General features: G+C 36.0%; 1 protein-coding gene across 2 annotated transcripts in view; it reads left to right on the plus strand.

Annotated features, from left to right (window-relative positions):
• Positions 1-19,785, plus strand: part of FSTL5 (follistatin like 5) — a 332,447-nt gene that overhangs the window by 259,251 nt on the left and 53,411 nt on the right. For both annotated transcript variants that reach the window (XM_074822912.1, XM_074822913.1), the window contains exons 9-10: positions 2,251-2,412; positions 3,343-3,477. In XM_074822912.1, coding sequence (XP_074679013.1) covers positions 2,251-2,412; positions 3,343-3,477 — 297 coding nt within the window. The remainder of the gene's footprint in view (positions 1-2,250; positions 2,413-3,342; positions 3,478-19,785) is intronic.

Below are 19,785 nucleotides of genomic sequence, written 5' to 3' on the forward strand. Positions count from 1 at the left end.
GGTGGAGAAATAAACTATTTGGCTTTGATGCAGCGGGAAATCTACAACATGGGGTAGGCCGCCTAAAAGACATTCTGTCAAGAAATGCTGAACAGAGCAGACATGAAAATTGGACCCTAGGAAATGAGACAGAGTAAGACTGGGAACTGAGGTGCTGAAAGAGGCTCAGGCCATCTGAGTTTGCAGTCAAATGGGGCTCAGTCCGAGGAACAGGGCAGGGAGGGCAAGGTCTCTGTATGGAACACACAGATCCTATGGGAGAGGACACAGAACAGGGAAGAAGTGGAGGCAGAACAGGCATGGGAATGGCAGGCTTGAGATGAAAACTAGAGATCTGCATCCATAAAATCCAAGTCCCTTCCAGAAACTCAACAGAAACCTTAAATCCCCGATTTTCATATGCTCATGTCCTCAGCAGGTAGTCTAAGCAAGTAGCAGCCATAATTTTAACATTTTTAATCTTCTTCCATGTTCTTTTATTATATTTTTGCAGTTTGCCTATTGGGGTTATGTTTAATTTTCCATGTATATTATTTGAAAAGACCCTCATCTCTAACTGAGTTTAAAATATCCCTGAAACTTAATGATTTTTGCATCTGATCTGAGATACAGTACATTTGTGTATTTCTTGTAATGTAGAAAGCTGAGGCATTTCTATGCCCTAATAGGACAGCATGCTGGGACATTTCTTGTAAACAGTTGGATAGCATTTGAAAATATTTAATCTTGTGCCAAAATAGACACAGTTAATTTTTGATCTTGTTATCTTCTTTCGTTATCAACTGATACTTCATCCTCTACCCAGCTGTGTTTTGTGACACCAGCTAAGTATTCCACATTTTTAAAGCTGCATTAAACAAAATTTTGGAGAGTAGGAAATATGCTTCTTTAACCTTCATTACAGTTGATTTTTTTGTTGTTAGAAACAACCTCAAGCAAGTTCTCTCTATACATAATTAAAGATAAGATCAATAATTACTCATCTAAAAAATCTACACAGCAAGATTTTTCAATCTTGCTTAATCATTGATTACCAATAGGAACATGTCCAATGTGATGTCATATGCCCTCTCTCTGCCAATACTGATGCGTGGTATGTAGCAGATTTTTAGTTAGTAAGCATATACTGCAGCAAGTTTCCAAATCTTGGAAAAGTGATGTCAACAATTCTTATATTTTGCTAATAATGAAACTCTGAAGACTAGTCTTATAAATGTCCTGTTTAACATCTTCATTAATGATCTGGATGATGGGGCAGAGTTGTACCTTCATCAGGTTTGCAGATGACACCAAACTGGTAGGAGTGGCTGATACACCAGGGGGTTGTGCTGCCATTCAGAGGGAACTTGACAGACTGGAGAAATGGACCAGGAGTAACCTCATGAAGTTAAGCAAGGAGAAGTGCAATGTCCTGCACCTGGGGAAGAAGAACTCCATGCACCAATATATGCTGGGGGCCACACCGTGGAAAGTAGCTTTGCAGAAGAGGACCTGAGGGTCCTAGTGGACTCCAGGTTGACCATGAGGCAGCAATGTGCGCATGTGGTAAAGAAGATAAATGGTATCCTTGGCACAGGAGGTCCTGTCTGAACATCAGGAAACACTTTTTATACTGTGAGGGTGGCCAAGGACTGGCACATGTTGCCCAGAGAGGTCTCCCTCCTTGGAGATATTCTAAATCCTAGATATGGTCCCGGGCAACTGGCTCTAGGTCGCTCTGCTTGAGAAGGGGGACTGAACAAGATGACCTCCAGAGGTCACTTTCAACTTCAACCGTTATGTGATTCTGTGATTACATGTTCTATACAGGTAAAATGGATTGCTGAGATGTGTTTTGGAGAGAGGGGAAAGGTGGAGGTGAATTGTTAAAGAAAAAGTTTGTGAAACAGCACAATTACAGTCTCTGTACATCACACAACTTACTGGTTGCACATTATTCATATTTTATAAAGAAATTTAAGGAAAAATAAAGATCTTATTACTCAATTTCAAACTACTGAATTAGAATTCAGGCTTTTTTCATTTATACCACAGGCAATGAAAAGAGGTTTTTCTCACAGAACATTCTTCCTGCTTCACAAATTTACTGTGACAGAGTTCATCATCAAATGTTACTGAATATGTGACTAATACCACAACTGTGTGTTGTTATATATAGCACCAGGAGTCTTTAGAATTGCTTATAATTATTTTTCTTAAGATGAAGATAATACTCTTCTGCACTAAATTATAATTGTTTCCTGCCTTCAGTTCCACCAGTCATCCGAGTCTATCCGGAGAGCCAGGCAAGGGAACCAGGTGTGACAGCTAGCCTTCGGTGCCATGCTGAAGGTATTCCCAACCCACAGCTTGGGTGGCTAAAGAATGGAATTGATATCACTCCAAAATTATCCAAACAGCTAACTCTTCAAGGTAAAGGGGCATATTTATTGTTTTCTACAGGTTGTGAATGCTTTATCAGTGCATCCTTTCCATACTAGACGTCCTTCTTACATAGTTTTAACCAAGGGTTGAAGTTTAAGCTAAAACATTTGAGATGTCTTCCAGTTATTCCCCAACACACATATCTTCTCTGCTTTCTCTTTGTTAGAATAATGATTGTACTTACTGGCAGGATATTGTAGAATACCTACAAAGCTGTTTTTGTAAAATAGATCCTACACTTGAACAAGTATACTATACTTAAAATGCAGTGAATCATTGGTCACATCATTATTCACATCACATTATTTAAAAGACCTTTGCTTGTCAAACCTGGACTGTTTGTTGACATTCCTACTCAAGCTGACATACAACTCCTGAAGTGGTTTCCACAGACTCCTACACTGATCTAGTTGTAAAATGCGAATGTGCCTGTTTTTTCTGTTGTTACACTGCATTCACATGAAAACAAAACCCAGTGCCTCTGGTTACTAGAAACAATTTTATTAAAATTATTATTTATGTTGAAATTTTAGCCCATTATGTTGTATGGAAACCTAGGTGATTTTGTTTAAAGCCAATGATAGTGTCAAGTGACCAAATGCATAATTTTATTATGTTGCATAATATTTACTTGATTTTAAAGACAACCATAGTCATTTAAGCATACATAAAACCTCAGACTGATATTTGGCTCTGAAGTGCAAAATCAGCTGACGTATTCTGGAAATTTGTGAGATGAATAATAGTGCATGTAATTCAGTAGCCAGTTGAATACCTTTGGATTAGTTTGGCAAGCCTCCAAGTTATGAACTTAGGAACGAAAATGGTTTAATTAGTATGAGCAGAGAAAGCCTTCCGAATGTATAATCTGAAAGCACTGTAGCATGTCTGAATGTTGAATTTTTCCTCTCCTTTCAGCAAATGGTAGTGAGGTTCACATTAGCAATGTGCGCTATGAAGATACAGGAGCATACACTTGTATTGCAAAGAATGAGGCAGGGGTGGATGAAGACATTTCTTCTCTTTTTGTAGAAGATTCTGCTCGAAAGACCCGTAAGTACTATGAGAAGTATTTAAATATATGCAACCCTCACTTAAACATTAAAGGTATTAAAAACTATGAAACATTAAATAAATTAAAATGAGCATGTGTAGATAACTGATTAAAAACAAAAAAGACATCCAAGAGTTACCGAAGGCAGAGTGTGTAATCTGAAGTTTATTTAGAAGTAAAATGAAATCTCTGATTCATTCTGTGAATTGACATGTTTTTCACATTGCTGTTAAAATTTGGATAGTTTCTGCATGATAGATTTGTTGCATATGAACAGAAAAAGGAACTGGATGCCTAAATAAGGCAAAGCAGTAGTCCTGGTGTGGTTTCTGGAGGTTGGTGGGGGTGTGGGAGGAAGACCTTTTCCAATCTTTCTCCCTGTATGTTTTTGAGATATACCAAGAGCCAAACTTGGCCTTCATGATGTGAGAGTCATCACAGGACAATCTTACCTGCTGGAGTGCTCAGCAGGTCTAGATCAGTTTCAGCCTGGCCATGACATCTTGTGCCTGGATAAGAGATGTGGAGCAACGGTGACTACAGTCGGTTGCTAAGTTGGGAGTTCAATGTGCCAAAGAAATCTCTATCACTACCAAAAAGTACCTTTCTTTATCCTCTGTTGAATGATAGTGGGGCTTATTTACTTATTATTTGTCTGCCTTGATACTTCTTTCCCCTTCCCTTTCTTTCCTCTGCTCCGAAAAATCCATTCCTGAGTTTACACTTCACCCATTTGTTTTTGCTTTTTTTGGTTGTTTTCTTTCTTTTAAATCTGTTACTTTAATGAATACTGCATATTCATTAGAAATATATCTAGTAAAATGGTAGTTTTTTACTGATTGCATTAACTTAAGGCATTCCTATTTATCTAGAAGCTTATTCAACAGTGCCAAGCATTTGACAGAAGATACTAAAGGCAGAATTAATAGCACTGCAAGTCTGCCTGACGACTCCTGTTGCAGGACACTGAGTTCAGTTACATATAGGTTTATTAAGCTTTAAATGTTTCAGAGGAAATCTTCCATGAAGGAAAATTTTATAATCCAAATGTTAATATCTTTACTTAGTTGCTTTCAGTAACACTAATTATAACTGTCGTTTCAAAAGTTTTAACAGATTTTTTTTAAGTGTCATGAAGAAGACTGCTCAGGCATTTCTGAGAAGGCAGCTGAGGATAAATAAGTTGTTTGATCATGCTGTATTTCTAGTAATCTGGTGATATGAAGTAGCTCAATCACCTCCATTTGCCTTCTGCAGTCTGTGAAAAATGTTGTGAATGTTGCCAAATTACAAAACCCTGACAATCTAGAATTTGTTTATACTTGGTTAAGACTTGTTTGGTCCTAACAACAAAACATTTATATCCAACTGTCCAGTTTGCAAGTGTTTTAGTTACCTAATTGTTGTATCCGCTGAAGACCTGATCTGCAGTGATTATGCAGGAATAGCCACACCTATGCAAAATACTGTTTTCAGGAATTGTAATGTGATGCAATAGTTTTAGATCAGCTAACTTTACAGGATTTGTAAAATCACGTGCTATGCCATGAACACTGCTTGAAACAAATGCTTTAAAGCCTACTATCAGTAAGTTGTTATGATGACTATTGGTGTCATGAAAGATGTAAATGAAGGAAAAGAGAATATAAACCCAATTTTTTCTAAGACAATCCAAAAGACAGTCTCTTTCCTTCCTATAAAAGTCATTCCCTCTGCAAGTTCTGTATTGTCTATTGAAGGGAGACATTTTACCATTGTGTTCCTTGGTGTCTGAATATAGTTTCCTAAAAATTGGTGGATGTGTAAATACACATATAGTCCATAGCTGCATAATTATATTCAAATATAGGTGCAACAGATATTTACATGAGATGCTTACTCATACTCTGATTCAATGACTTTGGCTCAGAAACCCATTTCTGTACATGCAAGAAGACTAAGGTACATACTAATAAAAAAAGCAGTTACTATCAATATCATTATCACAACTACGTGAATAAACTGCCTTCGCAGGTACAAATTTTGATAGATGCAGTTTAAAAAAATGCCTCTGTTTAAAAAAAAAAAAAATGTCCCTTTACAGGGAGGAGTTGCTAGCATTAGTAAACTGAAATTAAGAGTAGAAGGGCATTATTATTAACTCGTATCTACTTGTTTTTATATTTCTTCCAAAACACTGGTTCATGCAGCAATTTAAGGATTATTAGGGAAGAAAATTATATAGTTAAACCCATATGGATAGGACTGTGGGCTTTTGTTCTCCCACCCACAAATTTTAAACACAATGCCACTACTACTTTAATTTAAAGCCTGCTGAATAGGTCACAAGTTGTATTCTGAAAATAGTCTCTGATGATATAAATGTGATTTCATATGATCTGATATAAACTGTACTTGTCATAGATGACATTTTTATAAATAATTTTGCTTTTATCCTCCTTTAAGAGAATAAAGCAGTTGTGTTTACTTTTTTAATTTATTTTTTTTCCTTACTGGAGTACTCCCTTCTGCAAATACTAGGATATTGCTTTGAACAAAAGTAGAACAGATTCTCACTAGTTTGTCAGTTTATCTGGGCGTGCCTGCTTTTTAAATGTCACATAAGGTAAAAATCATAGCAAACCCAAAGCATGTCAGAACATTGAGCTGAATGGCTATTGAGAGAGTAGTGAGAACTTGTACAGTGAAGCTCTAAAATATAAACTACAATTGTACTGCTTTGAGCATGACAGTCATTTTATAAGCCACATAATGAATGCAGAACATAGTTCCATTTTTACCAGTGTATGTATCTTATTTCCTAGAAAGTTTAATAGTCAAAGGAAATGTTCACTTTTTTACTTACCTGACCCATTGTTTATGTGCATACTAAAGCTTTTGATTTTTAATGCTACTTTGCATAATAAGCTTAATTTTGGGGAGTTATCTGTGGAATCTCATTTTCAACACATCCCAAATTTGTTATGTGGAAAACTCAGTACAGTGCTTTGAGAAAAATTTAATATATGTAGCAGAAAGCACATGGCTAGATCATTCCTTTGGGAATGGCTAGTGTAAACAGCTCCTAAGAGAAAATGTTATGTTTTCTGGCATGTCTGCCTAGATTAAAATCAGTGCCTTTATGGATAAATAGATTATTAACTAATAAATGAAGCTTTCTGTCACCTGTGTACCTAAAAATGTTATCAGATTGCTAGGTCTTCAAAATTCACGGTATTGGTTACAGAGAAACCTAATGCATGTATTATAAACAGAAAAGAAACAGAATGAATGTCAAACCTATACTGAATTGTGGGAAGTGTGATACTAGTAGATAAAATAAAAATATATAACGTAGAGTATGACTTAGGGGTGCCAGGACATTGTTTATTTTAAAGTTTCCAGTTTCAGCAATTTGAATTCCAGTTCCCAAGTCAATATACTTTAATGATAATGACTCAGCATCAAGCTGTTATTTTAAGATGGAAGTGAATGGAAAATACTGTGAAAGATCTGTTCAGTAGATGCCAGCACTGAACACTGAGCCATTGTTCTGTCACACACAGGTAAAATTTTTAATAGTGGATGACAGTCTCAAGAGTAGTTTGGCCTTTCCTTAGCATGTCAACTTTTTTCAATGTGCACTAAAAATAAAACTTCTGAAAATATGCTTTCATTCTGGCATTGTCTTAGGTGAGAGGAATTAAATTATTTTCTTTAAAATACCTTAACTTCAACATTGTCTTTTAACAGTTAACTCATTCTGTAGCTGAAATTTGATATACTTAACATCTCTGTCCAAACACGTGCACTTTTTGCTAGATTTGTGAAGTTGTAATGGAAAATTTTAGTTTATATTACCTATATAAACATCTAAGTACTGGTGATAAATGCCTGGTGCTGTCTATTATCGGATCCTCTGATGTCAGCCATTTAGATTGAAGCATTCCGTTATTGTTGTCTGTCTCAAAAACCAGCTTTTTTGTTGCTTTTAATTTTTAATGTTTCCGCTAATATACTGTGGCCAATCCTGAAACAGATGTTAGGAAGAAAACATGATTTTATTCATGTTAAAAATGCTATAGTCATTTTACTTTGAGCTTTTTTACATCACAGTCTGGGACTTGATATTGGTGATTCATGCAGTGAGATTATCACTAGAACATACTTCAATAAAAATAATGATTTCTCCAGTGTTTGACACAGTAAAAATCTCCAAGCACTTGGTGATTTAAATAGTGGATGGACACTTCTTGGGAGTTTCCTAGAGTTCTGAAGATGCCATTTGCCCTCAGTAGATCCAGGTTTAGTACTAGAAGAGCAGAGTAGATTCTCCATGCAACTGCTTTTTCTTTGCTCCACGGGCTTTTGTGGATGTGAAAGTGAAAATAACTTCTTGTGTTCTTGGCTCTTCTTGGCTCCTTGAGTGGTCCTCCAAGTAGCATCTGAGGAATGGTAATAAAGAGGAATAAGACTGAGTATATTGAAGAAGTAAAAGAGACCTGGGGAGGGGCACAATGGAAGAGGACAACAATGTGAGGAAGAAAGGGAGGACACAGGCAGCAGTAGGTGAAACAGGACAGGTTAGTGAGAACAGTTAAATCCTGAAGGAGAAAGAATGGGAGGAAAAAGGGATAGGAGCACAGAGGCAAAATGATCTCTTAAAAGCTACATATTCATTCTCTGTAAGATGTGGAGTTGCATCCAGGAGTATCTAGTCACTTTAATGTCTTGTCATTAAATTTCTTGATCACATAGCGACAGTGTACGTCTTAAACTGTTGCTCCTTTTTAATCCATGTGGAGAATAACACTACTTCTACTACCAGTTAATACAAATGAGAGATATCTGAGCAGACTGAACTTTCTATTGTTCTAGTAAGTGGAACATTTTATTTAACTTGCCTTTTTAAGTAAGACAGCATATTGGAGTATAAATGTGTATTAAAGGAAAATCTACAAACATGAAAAAAATTAGTCAAAAGAATGTTTGTAGGTAGAAACAGTCTATAGGATGAGATAATTATGGTAGCATTTATTTATCTAGTTTTTCATTTATCATTTTGACCACTTCTGCCAGAAAATAGTTGGTTTCCCTGATCTAAGTGTCTAAATGGAGTTTTACTAATTAAACTCAGTAATTCTTCCTTGGGCTTTGAAGTATGCCGCTTCTACATCAGACCTGAAGAAGGGCTTGTGTGTGTGAAAATCTGTCTGCTTTTTCCAACAATACCAATTGCTGTCGAGCCAGTTGTGAAGAGCCTGACTCTGTCTTCTTAACAACCTCTGTGTAGGTGTTGGAAGGTTGATATTAGGTGCTCCCAAAGACTTCTACTCTCCAAGCTGACCAAGCTCAATTTTCTTAAATTTTCTCCCTGGTGTGCATAGGTTTTATAATGTGGTCTTTGTTCTCCCTTGTTCTTCCCAGAAGTGCCCTTGCCTGAGAATTTTTAGATTTTGTAATCTCTGTTGAAAAACCTATATTTTAATCTGAGAAAATTTGACCTTAAACTGAAAGTAAATGTTTCATGAAAATGCTCTATTGTAACTGGAAACTACTTATGATCATTATGACATTTTATACAAATGTAAAACTTTTTTTTTTCTTTTTCCACTAGATATTAATCTTTTCTGGATTAATTAGCATTTTAGATTCATAAAGAAGATAAAAATTGTAATTACCTCTGTATTTCTTGTGCCTTCTTTATTGGCTCATTATATACCTTTTCAGAACATTCATTTTAAAGTATCATGATTTTGATTGTCAACAGGAGCCATGCAGCATGTACAGTGAATAGATCTATACATCCTACTCCTACAACAGTAGCATCTAAAGTATTTCTGAATGCAAAAACTATGCTGTTTTAATTCTCTAGAGACTGGAAACTCTTTTCTGTCCTGTGAATTCCATTTTCCCTCAAATTTGCAGTTAAAGCCATTGAGAATGAGATAGCTCTATCTGGGTGATAGCTGAATAACCCCTGCAGTGACTGGTAAAAACATTCTGGGGATTAACGACCTGGTCTAAATCTCATTGAAAACAGCAGAGTCTCCCCTACTGTCATGATCCTCTAATAATACCCGAGAGAACTCGGCTGTGTTGGAAGGAGTCTCTGGCATAATTGCGTTTGTAATACAAATAGCAGTTTAAAATCTGGTTTTAGTTTCATTCCAATGTAGTTTGATTTTTCAGAACAAATATTTCATGGATTCATAGATTTAAGCAGGATGGAACCTTTTCATCTAACTCTTCTTCATTTCACAACACATCAAATTGCATCCTGTTCTGCCTGAATACAGATCTAAAGCTTTGCCTGAAGTGTATCCTCCCAGAAATGCATCTACCTGAGTTAGAGGCAGAAAGAGTGAGATAATCCCTCATTTTGCTTTGTATTTTGCTTTACTAATTATTCAGTTTCACTAATATAGAATAATGCTTAGTTTCTATTTTGAAGTAAATTTTTCCTTCAGTTTCCTTCTTTTGATTCTCATTTTTTTCCAATAAATTGACCTTTTGAATTTTTGTCCAACAAAAATACCATTGTTAAATATTGATTACTTTCTGTCACACACACTAAATAGAAGCTTCTCGTAAGAAGACAGTTACTGTAGGACTCAGTGTGGTCTTTTTGCCTTGAGGATTGTAATTGGATTTGGTATAGTTTTCTTAAAAAATGTGAACTGCTCTTTGCAAAAGCAAATATATTTTTTGTTTCTTTAATGTTCTGGAGAGTGAAATATATATTTGGTAACATTTTGCTTCCACATCCACTGATCCCTTGTCACTTTTTTCCACTAGTATCATCAGTGGAAGTTTATGTTTATATGTTTATCTAACACATGCCCGATACCTATCAGGCCTCACTTCCCAAATCCTGCTCCTTCCCACCTGTCTCAGCTCTCTAGTGTAGATATAACCTGCATTACATTTTCCTAGATGTCTAAATTTGCATTTTTCTATATCAAAATGTAATTTATTTTAGAGATATATTTGCCAAAGGAATTCAAACAACTTTCTGAAACTGTTATTTATCATAACAGGTAATTCACAGACTTTTAGGGAATTATTTTATGTTTATTTACAGATCATTGATGAAAATGGTTAAGACAAGACTCACTACCCATTGTTCTGGGCACATTCCAGCAATGTGTTCTTCACCTTTTACTAATGATTTAACAATGAAAACTACTTTTTCAGATTAATCAATTTGGCAGGGTTTAATTCAATTGACATGTACGTTACTACTACTGTATAACTCTATTTAATCAGAATATTCTGTGTTAACAGATTAGATGTTTAGCAAAATTCTGAGTTACACCTATATGAATTTTTACATTACGAAACTTCCAATTGCATCAGGTTTGTTTGGAAAGACCTGGTTTCCATTAGAACATATTAGCTGACCTATAATTATATTCTCATCCTTTAATTTCTTACTGAATTGAATTCTGTATGAGTGTTGTCTATTCTTTTGCCTGGGACATACCCCAGTCTAACTAGCCTACAGCTACTTGAGTCACTAAGTTTCAGGGAGTGGGGGAACTGCTAGGGGCATATGTAGTGCTACTCCTCTTGAACTTTATGATATATTCTGAAATATATTCAAAACTAATAGCACCAGACCAAACATCTAAAACAACTTTTAGCAAGTGTTTTTATGCACTTCATTTGAACCTGGTTATTTTAAATGTTTGTCTTGACTACACATCATTTAACCCTCTTTTTTGTTCCTTTTTAAGGTAGAAAGTATTTAATCAGCCTCTGTTTTCAGTTATTATCCTGCTTCTGTGCAAATATAGGACAAAAGTATAGAAGAGTATTGTCAGTGTAACATTAAAAAAACCTCTAGTTCATATCAATACAATTTAAACCTTGAGTAGCTCTGGTATTGCAATGCTTTTCTTCTACCTTTAGCAATTGTGTGTGATGATTTCTGGGGTCTTTGCTGCTGTGCTAGTGTAAAGGAATGTCAAGCTGCTGGAACATCTGTTAGCACAAAAATGGCATGTTAATTGTAACTAAGGCTACTTCCTTTCTTAAGGAGTGTTATTTCTCTCTTTTTCTAAATAAGATCCTTGTTCTAGCATTCCAGCATCTCTGCAATAACTGATAAAGGTGGCTTTTCATTTTCTAGCTTGCAGTACATGCAGATGCATTTTAAGGAATTCTCAAATCTTGTATTGATTGAGAGCTTTCTCCTCTGTACTACTGGATTTAGCAGTATTTAAAGCATGAGCATACAAATTTAACTTTGTTAAATATCAGTAAGTTTCAATAAGGCCAAATGCCGGGTTCTGCACTTGGGCCACAACAACCCCCAGCAGCGCTACAGGCTTGGAGAGGAGTGGCTGGAGAGCTGCCAGTCAGAGAGGGACCTGGGGGTGTGGATTGACAGCCGGCTGAACATGAGCCAGCAGTGTGGCCAAGAAGGCCAATGGTATCCTGACTTGCATCAGAAATAGCGTGGCCAGCAGGGACAGGGAAGTGATCTTACCCCTGTACTTGGCACTGGTAAGGCCGCATCTCAATTCCTGTGTTCTGTTTTGGGCCCCTCACTACAAAAAGGACATTGAATTACTCGAGCGTGTCCAGAGAAGGGCAACGAAGCTGGTGAAGGGTCTGGAGCACATGTCGTACGAGGAGCGGCTGAGGGAACTGGGGTTGTTTAGTCTGGAGAAGAGGAGGCTGAGGGGAGACCTCATCACCCTCTACAACTACCTGAAAGGAGGTTGCAGGAAGGTGGGAATGAGTCTCTAACTAAGTAACAAGCGATAGGACAAGACGTAATCCTCAAGTTGCACCAGGGGAGGTTTAGACTGGATATTAGGAAGTATTTATTTACAGAAAGGGTTGTTAGGCGTTGGAATGGGCTGCCCAGGGCAGTGGTGGGGTCCCCATCCCTGGAGGTGTTTAAGAGTCGTGTTGACGTAGTGCTTAGGGATATGGTGTAGTTGAGAACAGTCAGTGTTAGGTTAATGGTTGGACTAGGTGATCTTCAAGGTCTTTTCCAACCTAGATGATTCTGTGATTCTGTGAAATTGACAGCTCTGCTGCAGATTTGTGTTGATGGCTACCATTGATAGTCACAGAGATTTGGATCAACCCAATTCCTAGAAGCCATAAAGCAAACCAAAATCATCAGCTTGTTCTTGTTGAAACACTGTGTGGAAGCTGAAGAATTTAAATATTGAACAAGGATTATTTGACAATGTGTTTTGACAACATATTTATGACAAAGGTGGGGTGGGCAAGATGTTACTGCCTTTTTTGTTGATACAAAGTACAATAGTAGTCACAAATAGAGGAGGAAGAAATGGTAACTTCTATCTGTGGTCTTTATTTATTTATTTATTCATTTATTTAGGTCACATTCAGGTAGTATTAGGACCAATGCAGTTGGTCCAAATTTCAACTTTTAATCAAAGTAACATTGCTGCATACGGAATATAATGCATAGCTAAAGAGTATAAATAAACCATTTTGTGAGCTTAAAAAAAGATAGGAAAGAAAAATTATACTAGCATGGGAATATTTAATTGAAATAATGGAATAGAGTATATCAGTGTAATCTACAGATCTAAAGAAGAAAATCTGACAGTATAGAATAGAGGAAAATAAAAAAAGTTGATCTACAAAGACAAGGGAATATTTTCAGATATTTAAAATTCATCTCTTCACTACAAGTAAAATATTTTAAAGTAAAATACCTTTAAAAATCCTTTTTTTTTTTCCCCTTTCTCAATGACTTTGACAGGTACATCAGTTCTGCTTTGGTTTCTTCTCAGTTTCAACTTAACATAATCCTATCAAACTAGTCATAGATCATGAAAACGTGCTATTCCCTTTAAAGCTAAACAGTTTTGTGAGTTTGTTGTTGTTTATTTTATTTTCTGTTTTTTACAACATTTTCATTCCTCTTAATGTTTTCCAAAACTTCATTTTATAAAATGCAGTTTAGTTCGACATTGATTAATATAGATTAGTATTTCTCTAAATTTTGTTGAGGCATGCATGTGTACCTTGGGGAGACAACTGTCATGATAGAAAGTTATCAGGTATTTCTGGTAAGAGATTTTCAAGATCAGTTTGTCAGTACTTGATGATATTTTAATATTTAGTAGCTTTTACTCTTGGTCATCCATCACAGACTCTTGTATTACTCAGTTCACCCACTATGACATCATCATATATTGCGAAGCAACTTCTCCTACAGAGTCTTTCACCTAGCCACACAAAGCAGGATAAAAATTACCTGTCTCATGTACTGTGTCTGGGGGCTAAATTTAAAAAATAATATATCTGTTCTGTGTCATTAAGTAGATCTATTTCTAACGGTGCCTTTTTTACGTAATGTCATAGTCCTATCACCTAACAAGAGATTATGGGATCTGAATGCTACTGACTTGACAGGTTTATGGCCATCATAAGCAACCAGGCACCTCCACTGCCTAGATCTTGGAATGAGACTAAAAGCCTTTTGACTGTGATTTATGGCCTAAATTCTCTCTGAAGGGCTTTATGCAACTTTAATAGAATCTTCCTGTCACATCTTATACTGAATGGTACCTATTTACCTAATTTCCTCAGAGATAATTTATGCTGGCATTTTATTTTATGGCAGAGCTAAACAAGTTTATACTTGTTGACAGCATCGTAGGCAAAGACATTATTTCAAATTTCCAAGTATAGGGTAGAAATTCAGCTCATGAACCATTTTTTCTTCCTACTAGTGTAGACTGGATTGAGTTCATGTGCTATTGGGAAAGCACTTCATCATGATTCATTATTAAGATTTATAGAAAATAAATTAAAGACCAATAAGCTAACATGGTCATATTTGACCAAAAGTAAAGTGTCAGCTGTGACTTTTAACTGATAAATAACAGTTTAATAGTCGTAAAAATAGATATTTGGTTATTGTATTAACCTAACCTGAAATGAAAGTGTATGTCACATAAGAACAGAGTGGAATTTTGATAGAATTTGTTGATAAAATAGTTGATGCAAGCAATAGATAATTTTGGAAAAAAAAAAAAAAAGTGTATCACAAATAAATTAAGGTTTATATATATTTATATTTGTGTATAAACCCAACAAATCTGAATTTCTTATAAAATAAGAATAAAATTAAATGCAGATATATGCATAAATGTTTTCATTCTGCTTGATTATGGAAGTTGAGCAAAAAGTAAATCACCCTAACCTCATATTCACTTTTAGCACTATTATTTTTAAAATGAAAATAATAATTAAAAACTTGTGTAATTCAGTAACCAGATAGTATTGATGGTATAGATTTACCCTGTAACATAAAGGCATGTGTTTATACATCAGAGATATGAGAAAAAAGAGTAAGATAACAGATGCATTTTCTTTATCATGTGTATATGATTAACCAGAACAGTTGATAATGCTGGTGGCTATCAGTGAAGTAAGCAGACAGCATCCTTTCAAACATCTTGAAAGTACTTCTTTATGAGATTAAAAGTACAGCGGATTATGGTGGGACAATTCAGAAAAATTGTTGAATTCCACACTTTTGCCATATGACCTTATTGCATCTTCCTCATTGTCCTATTTTCTACCGCACCTACTTGTGACCTCTTGCCATTATGGGTTTGAAGGCTTGGATAGTGGTTTCTTATCTGATGGTGCAAAGTCTCGCACAATGAGCTGATATGAAACTGTTGGTTTTTATTTATCAACTGTTACATTCTGAGAGAAATTCAGGTAAAATATTTATGGAATTCTAAATACCGAGCTTATGTTTTGATGAGACAAAGCCTGGAATTAACAAGTGGTTCTCTATTCATGAATAGTCATTATTTGCATTCAGAAGATACCAGTGGATTTTTTCCTCCTGTTATTGGAATAGTATATAATGCAGAAAAGATGTCTTTCTGCTGTTTTCCCCTCTTAAAGCCATTTTAAACTGCATTGTTCTCTTAGTGCAGCAAACTAGGAATTTTTTCAGATGTTAAGGTTTTAATTAATATACATTTTGTTTGAGTACCAGTGCAACAAAATAACATTTTATGAAAACATTTTATTCAGCTTTCATGATATGTAATGCCAGGAGAAAACAAAGGAAAATTTCAGGTTATTTAACCACACACAGATAAAGTAGGTACAAAAGAATGCCAGTTTTTAATATATATATATTTTTAAAGTTAATAGATTTTAAAAGCTCATTCAGCATTTTCTTGGATAATGACCACTGAAGCATGTGATAGAAGGGAGAAAACTGTTTCTGGAAGAAAATGAAGTATTGTACTTCAAGAACAAGTTTCTTTTCTGAATCTTATTGCCCTGATCTTGTTTTTCTCTGGAATGTAGTATTGTGTGCTGATTACTGATAATGTGAGCATCTGATTGCCAAAAGGAAGTAGAAGAGCTGCATTTAATCTCCAAGCTCACTGAATGTCAATCCTAAGGAAAAAAAAAAAAAAAAAATATATATATACACACATTATTTCCAACTGTTATGCCTTAAATGTTTAGAAAAAAGAAAAGTAGGGAGGAAGAACACTGTAGCTGACATATTTGAAAGCTTTGACATTGACTGTTGAATAGAAAGCCGAACATAATGACATTTATTACTAATGCGATAAGGAGTAGGATACAGAATTTATTTGGAAAGTGACATTGTAGTACCCTCTTAGTCATTTAGTAACAGAAATACATGGATTTTTGCAGTTGTTTCCATCCAAAGGGGATAAGAATCTCTACTGCTGTTACAGTCTGCTGCAGAATTTCATGAAGTACTAAGCACAGAGTTTACTGAAAAATGTGCAATCTATTGCCATTCAGCCAACATAGAAAATGAATAATAAAGATGAAGAGTAGGCTTTCAGATGTTATGTTAGCTACTCATAATCAAAGGCTGGGTCTGAGCACAAAAGCATAGAATAGCTATGAAAGGACCATGAAGAGTGATTTTTTATGGAGCTGTAAGCATGCTTAAAAAAAAAAAAAGACATCCTCTTTCAAGAAAACATGGATTCTCCCCTGTTTTGCACTGGGTGGGTGGGGGGAGAGAGAGGCACAGTGCAGGGTTCTTTTTGGATGTCAATATAAAAGGCACAACATAAATGGTGTAATAAAATAGCTGCTTTAATAAGATAGAATAAAAAAAGGAATATAGGTAGCAAGTAAATCTTACATCCCTTCAGATGCTGGGCACCCCGCATTCATGCAACATCAGATGACTCTGGATGGATTTTCCCATGGCATGCTGCACAGATCCTGTCCATGGAAAGGTTCCCTCTCCGTCCCATACTGTGGTGGCTTTTATCTTGTGTAATAAACAAAACCATATATCTTCTGACAGGTTGCATTGTTATCTCTGTCATAACACCCACCAGTGTGCAGTGCAGGCTGTTATGGGCATTCCAGCATATACCCTTGTGGCAGCTACCCATGCTAACATACAGGCTTCTCAAGCCTTAAGTACAAAGCCCAATAGCAGACGTAGCCTACTTAAGGTCACTAACTCCTTGGATATAATGCCTTCTACAAGGCTTCCAGTACATCTCCTGATACTATTTAATAACTGTGTGTTGTTTGAATACCCTTCTTTTTATAAATCAGGGAAATGGGGCAGAAGAGAAGATGATGGTGTTCTGTCTTAAAAGCAGAAAATTTTACTGAGATCTATCAATAATTATGTATTTTTACATCTTGAAGTTTATAAATGTGTGAGAGTTGAGTATAGTGTGTGGCTGAAGATGTTAATTTTTTATTAACCAAAAAGGAAGGTAAGCAATATGTTCCTTAACAAGTTTTCCATCTACAGATGTTATACTTGTTCCAGCATTGCAGTCTTTATCTCAAGACTGGACATATTTCTTGAATAGAAGATATAGGACTGATTAAAAAAATAAGTGAGGTTTCGTGATCTGTATTAGGTGAGGTGATGGTGTTGTTCATGATTTTATATTGCTTTCTTAAATAATGTCTCATTTTTCTTCAGTCTGACTTGTTAATTTTAAAATTAATGTGTGGGCCTTTTAAAGAACTCCTTTTACGCCCCCTCCCCCCTTTTTTATTTTTGAGCAAAGCTCAAAACCATACGTATTGTTTTGCATTAACAAAAATTAACATGTTCTGTACTTGGTATCTTAAATCATTTCATTTGATGCTGTGTAGTTCCACACAGTTGAATAATTGTAATTACTTCTTATTTTCTTATATATGTCACCCTTAGAAAAAGACTGATCAAAAGTAGAACTTTATGACTAAATTTACGGGACCTCAAGTGACATATATTACATGGTTCTTTCCTCACAATGTGAAGAGAAAAATAATTTTAAACAAAATCCTCCAGGTTGCCCTGGGGAAATTAATTTGCTTTATTACAGAAAAAAAGACTATACGAGATGACACAGGGAAACACAGAACTGTCATATGAATATAGAGTCACTGTCTGGGCATGCAGAGATAAAGGTAGAAGTTCTGAAACACATTTAGAGCTGAATCTGGTGAGGGACATGAAGGGCAAAAGATGGGTTTCTATAGAGACGTCAGCAACAGAAAGGCAGCTAGGGAAAATATGGACCTGATGCTGAGTGAGGCAGGGGATCTGGTGACAAAGGACATGGAAGGGGACAAGTTGTACTGAAGGTCTTCTTCACATCAGTCTTTACTGGCAAAACTGGCCCCAGGAATGTGAGACCAGTGAGAAAGTCTGGGAAGGAAGTCTTCCTCTGGCAAGGAAGCCTTACCCATGGTGGATAGAAGCAGATTAGAGACCATTTAAACAAACTGGACATTCACAGATCAAAGGGCCTGGATAAGATGCACCTGCAAATGCTGGGCAAGCTGGCCCATGGCATTGCAAGGCCACCCTTGATAATCTTTGAAGGATCATGGTGATCAAGGGAGGTTTCTGCAGGCTGGAAGAAAGCCAGTGTCACTCTTCAAGAAGGACAAGAAGGAGAATCCAAGACATGATAGGCCCATCAGCCTCACCTTGTTCCCTGGGAAGGAGATGGAGAAAATAATCCTGGAAACCATTGCCAAAAACATGAAGGACAAGATGTTTAGGAGCAGTCAGCATGGATTTAGAAAGAGGAAATAATGCCTGGGCAACCTGACAGCCTTCTGCAATCAGGTGACTGGCAGAATGAATGAGGGAAAGAGTGGATGTTGTTTATGTGATCTTTAGAAATGCTTTGGACAGTGTCTCCCATCCTCAAAGACAAACTTATGACATTCAGGCTAGATGTACAGACGGTGGGGTCCATTGAAAACTTGCTGAACTGCCAGTGCCACCAGTTCCACCCAGAGGACAGTCAACCGCAGCATACCCCAGGGCTGTTTCTTTCCTCCTCCTGTCTGTCAAAGTACAAATGACTGATTTAGCAATTCAAGAGAGGGAAACAAATACAAGCACCTTAACATTCCGTCTTTGAAGTTGCCAGCTTTTATACAGAAAGATTTGCCTGCATAGTGCTTGCAAAGCAGGTGCCAAATTTAGTTGATGGGAAGCACAGTACTATATTGTCCCAATTTCTTCTCCTTTTGGTGATGGAATATCTTTGGGGAAACTTCAGTTGCTTTCATCCTGCAGTGAAAAAAAGTATTTTCTGTAGCCATAAGTATTTAGTTTTCTCTTAAATGTTATTTTTATACAAATCAACACCTTTTTCTTCTTATCTGAACTAAAATAATTCAAGATCTCTTAAAATTTTTAGATCATTCTTTCTGTAGTTCCAATACTGATGATCTACTGATTAGGACTTTATTTAAAAAATAATAGCTGTCTGTAAAACATCAAACTAAAAGTTCCATCTCATGATTGCAACTTATAGTCAGAAGTCTAGTTTAGGAGAATAATCAAATATTTTAAACATAAGCAGTCAAATGTTATTTAGAAGAGACATGTTAAATAGTCTGTTCATGTCTGCCAATGAAATAGACAGTAAACCAAATCCATTTTGTGCTGTCAGCACTGGATATAAATCTAAGAGTCGTACTGGTGCTAGCAATTTAGTCACCGAGAAGTTTCATTCAGAGCAGCTGGATGTCTGGAGGACACATACTCAGCCAACATAGTCAAGACTTCCTTCAAAGCTAGTGTCTTCTGAACATAATAACCTGAAATCAGAAGAGCAAGTATAAAGGCAGATGATTGAGAATTAAATTTAAAACATGTTCACTTCATTTTGACCTTAGCAGCAACTCAACAGAAATTCTGACTCCTGGTTTACTACTCAGCCTGAGTAAGGGACAAGATGGCACACTCCATTAATCTTGGCTTTTAGCAGTTTATTGGATCCTAATGTTTCAAATATTAAAGGAAAGGCAAGGATGATATTTGAAAATAA

The sequence above is a fragment of the Strix aluco genome, chromosome 4 (assembly GCF_031877795.1).
Source record: "Strix aluco isolate bStrAlu1 chromosome 4, bStrAlu1.hap1, whole genome shotgun sequence".
NCBI classification, from domain to species: domain Eukaryota; kingdom Metazoa; phylum Chordata; class Aves; order Strigiformes; family Strigidae; genus Strix; species Strix aluco.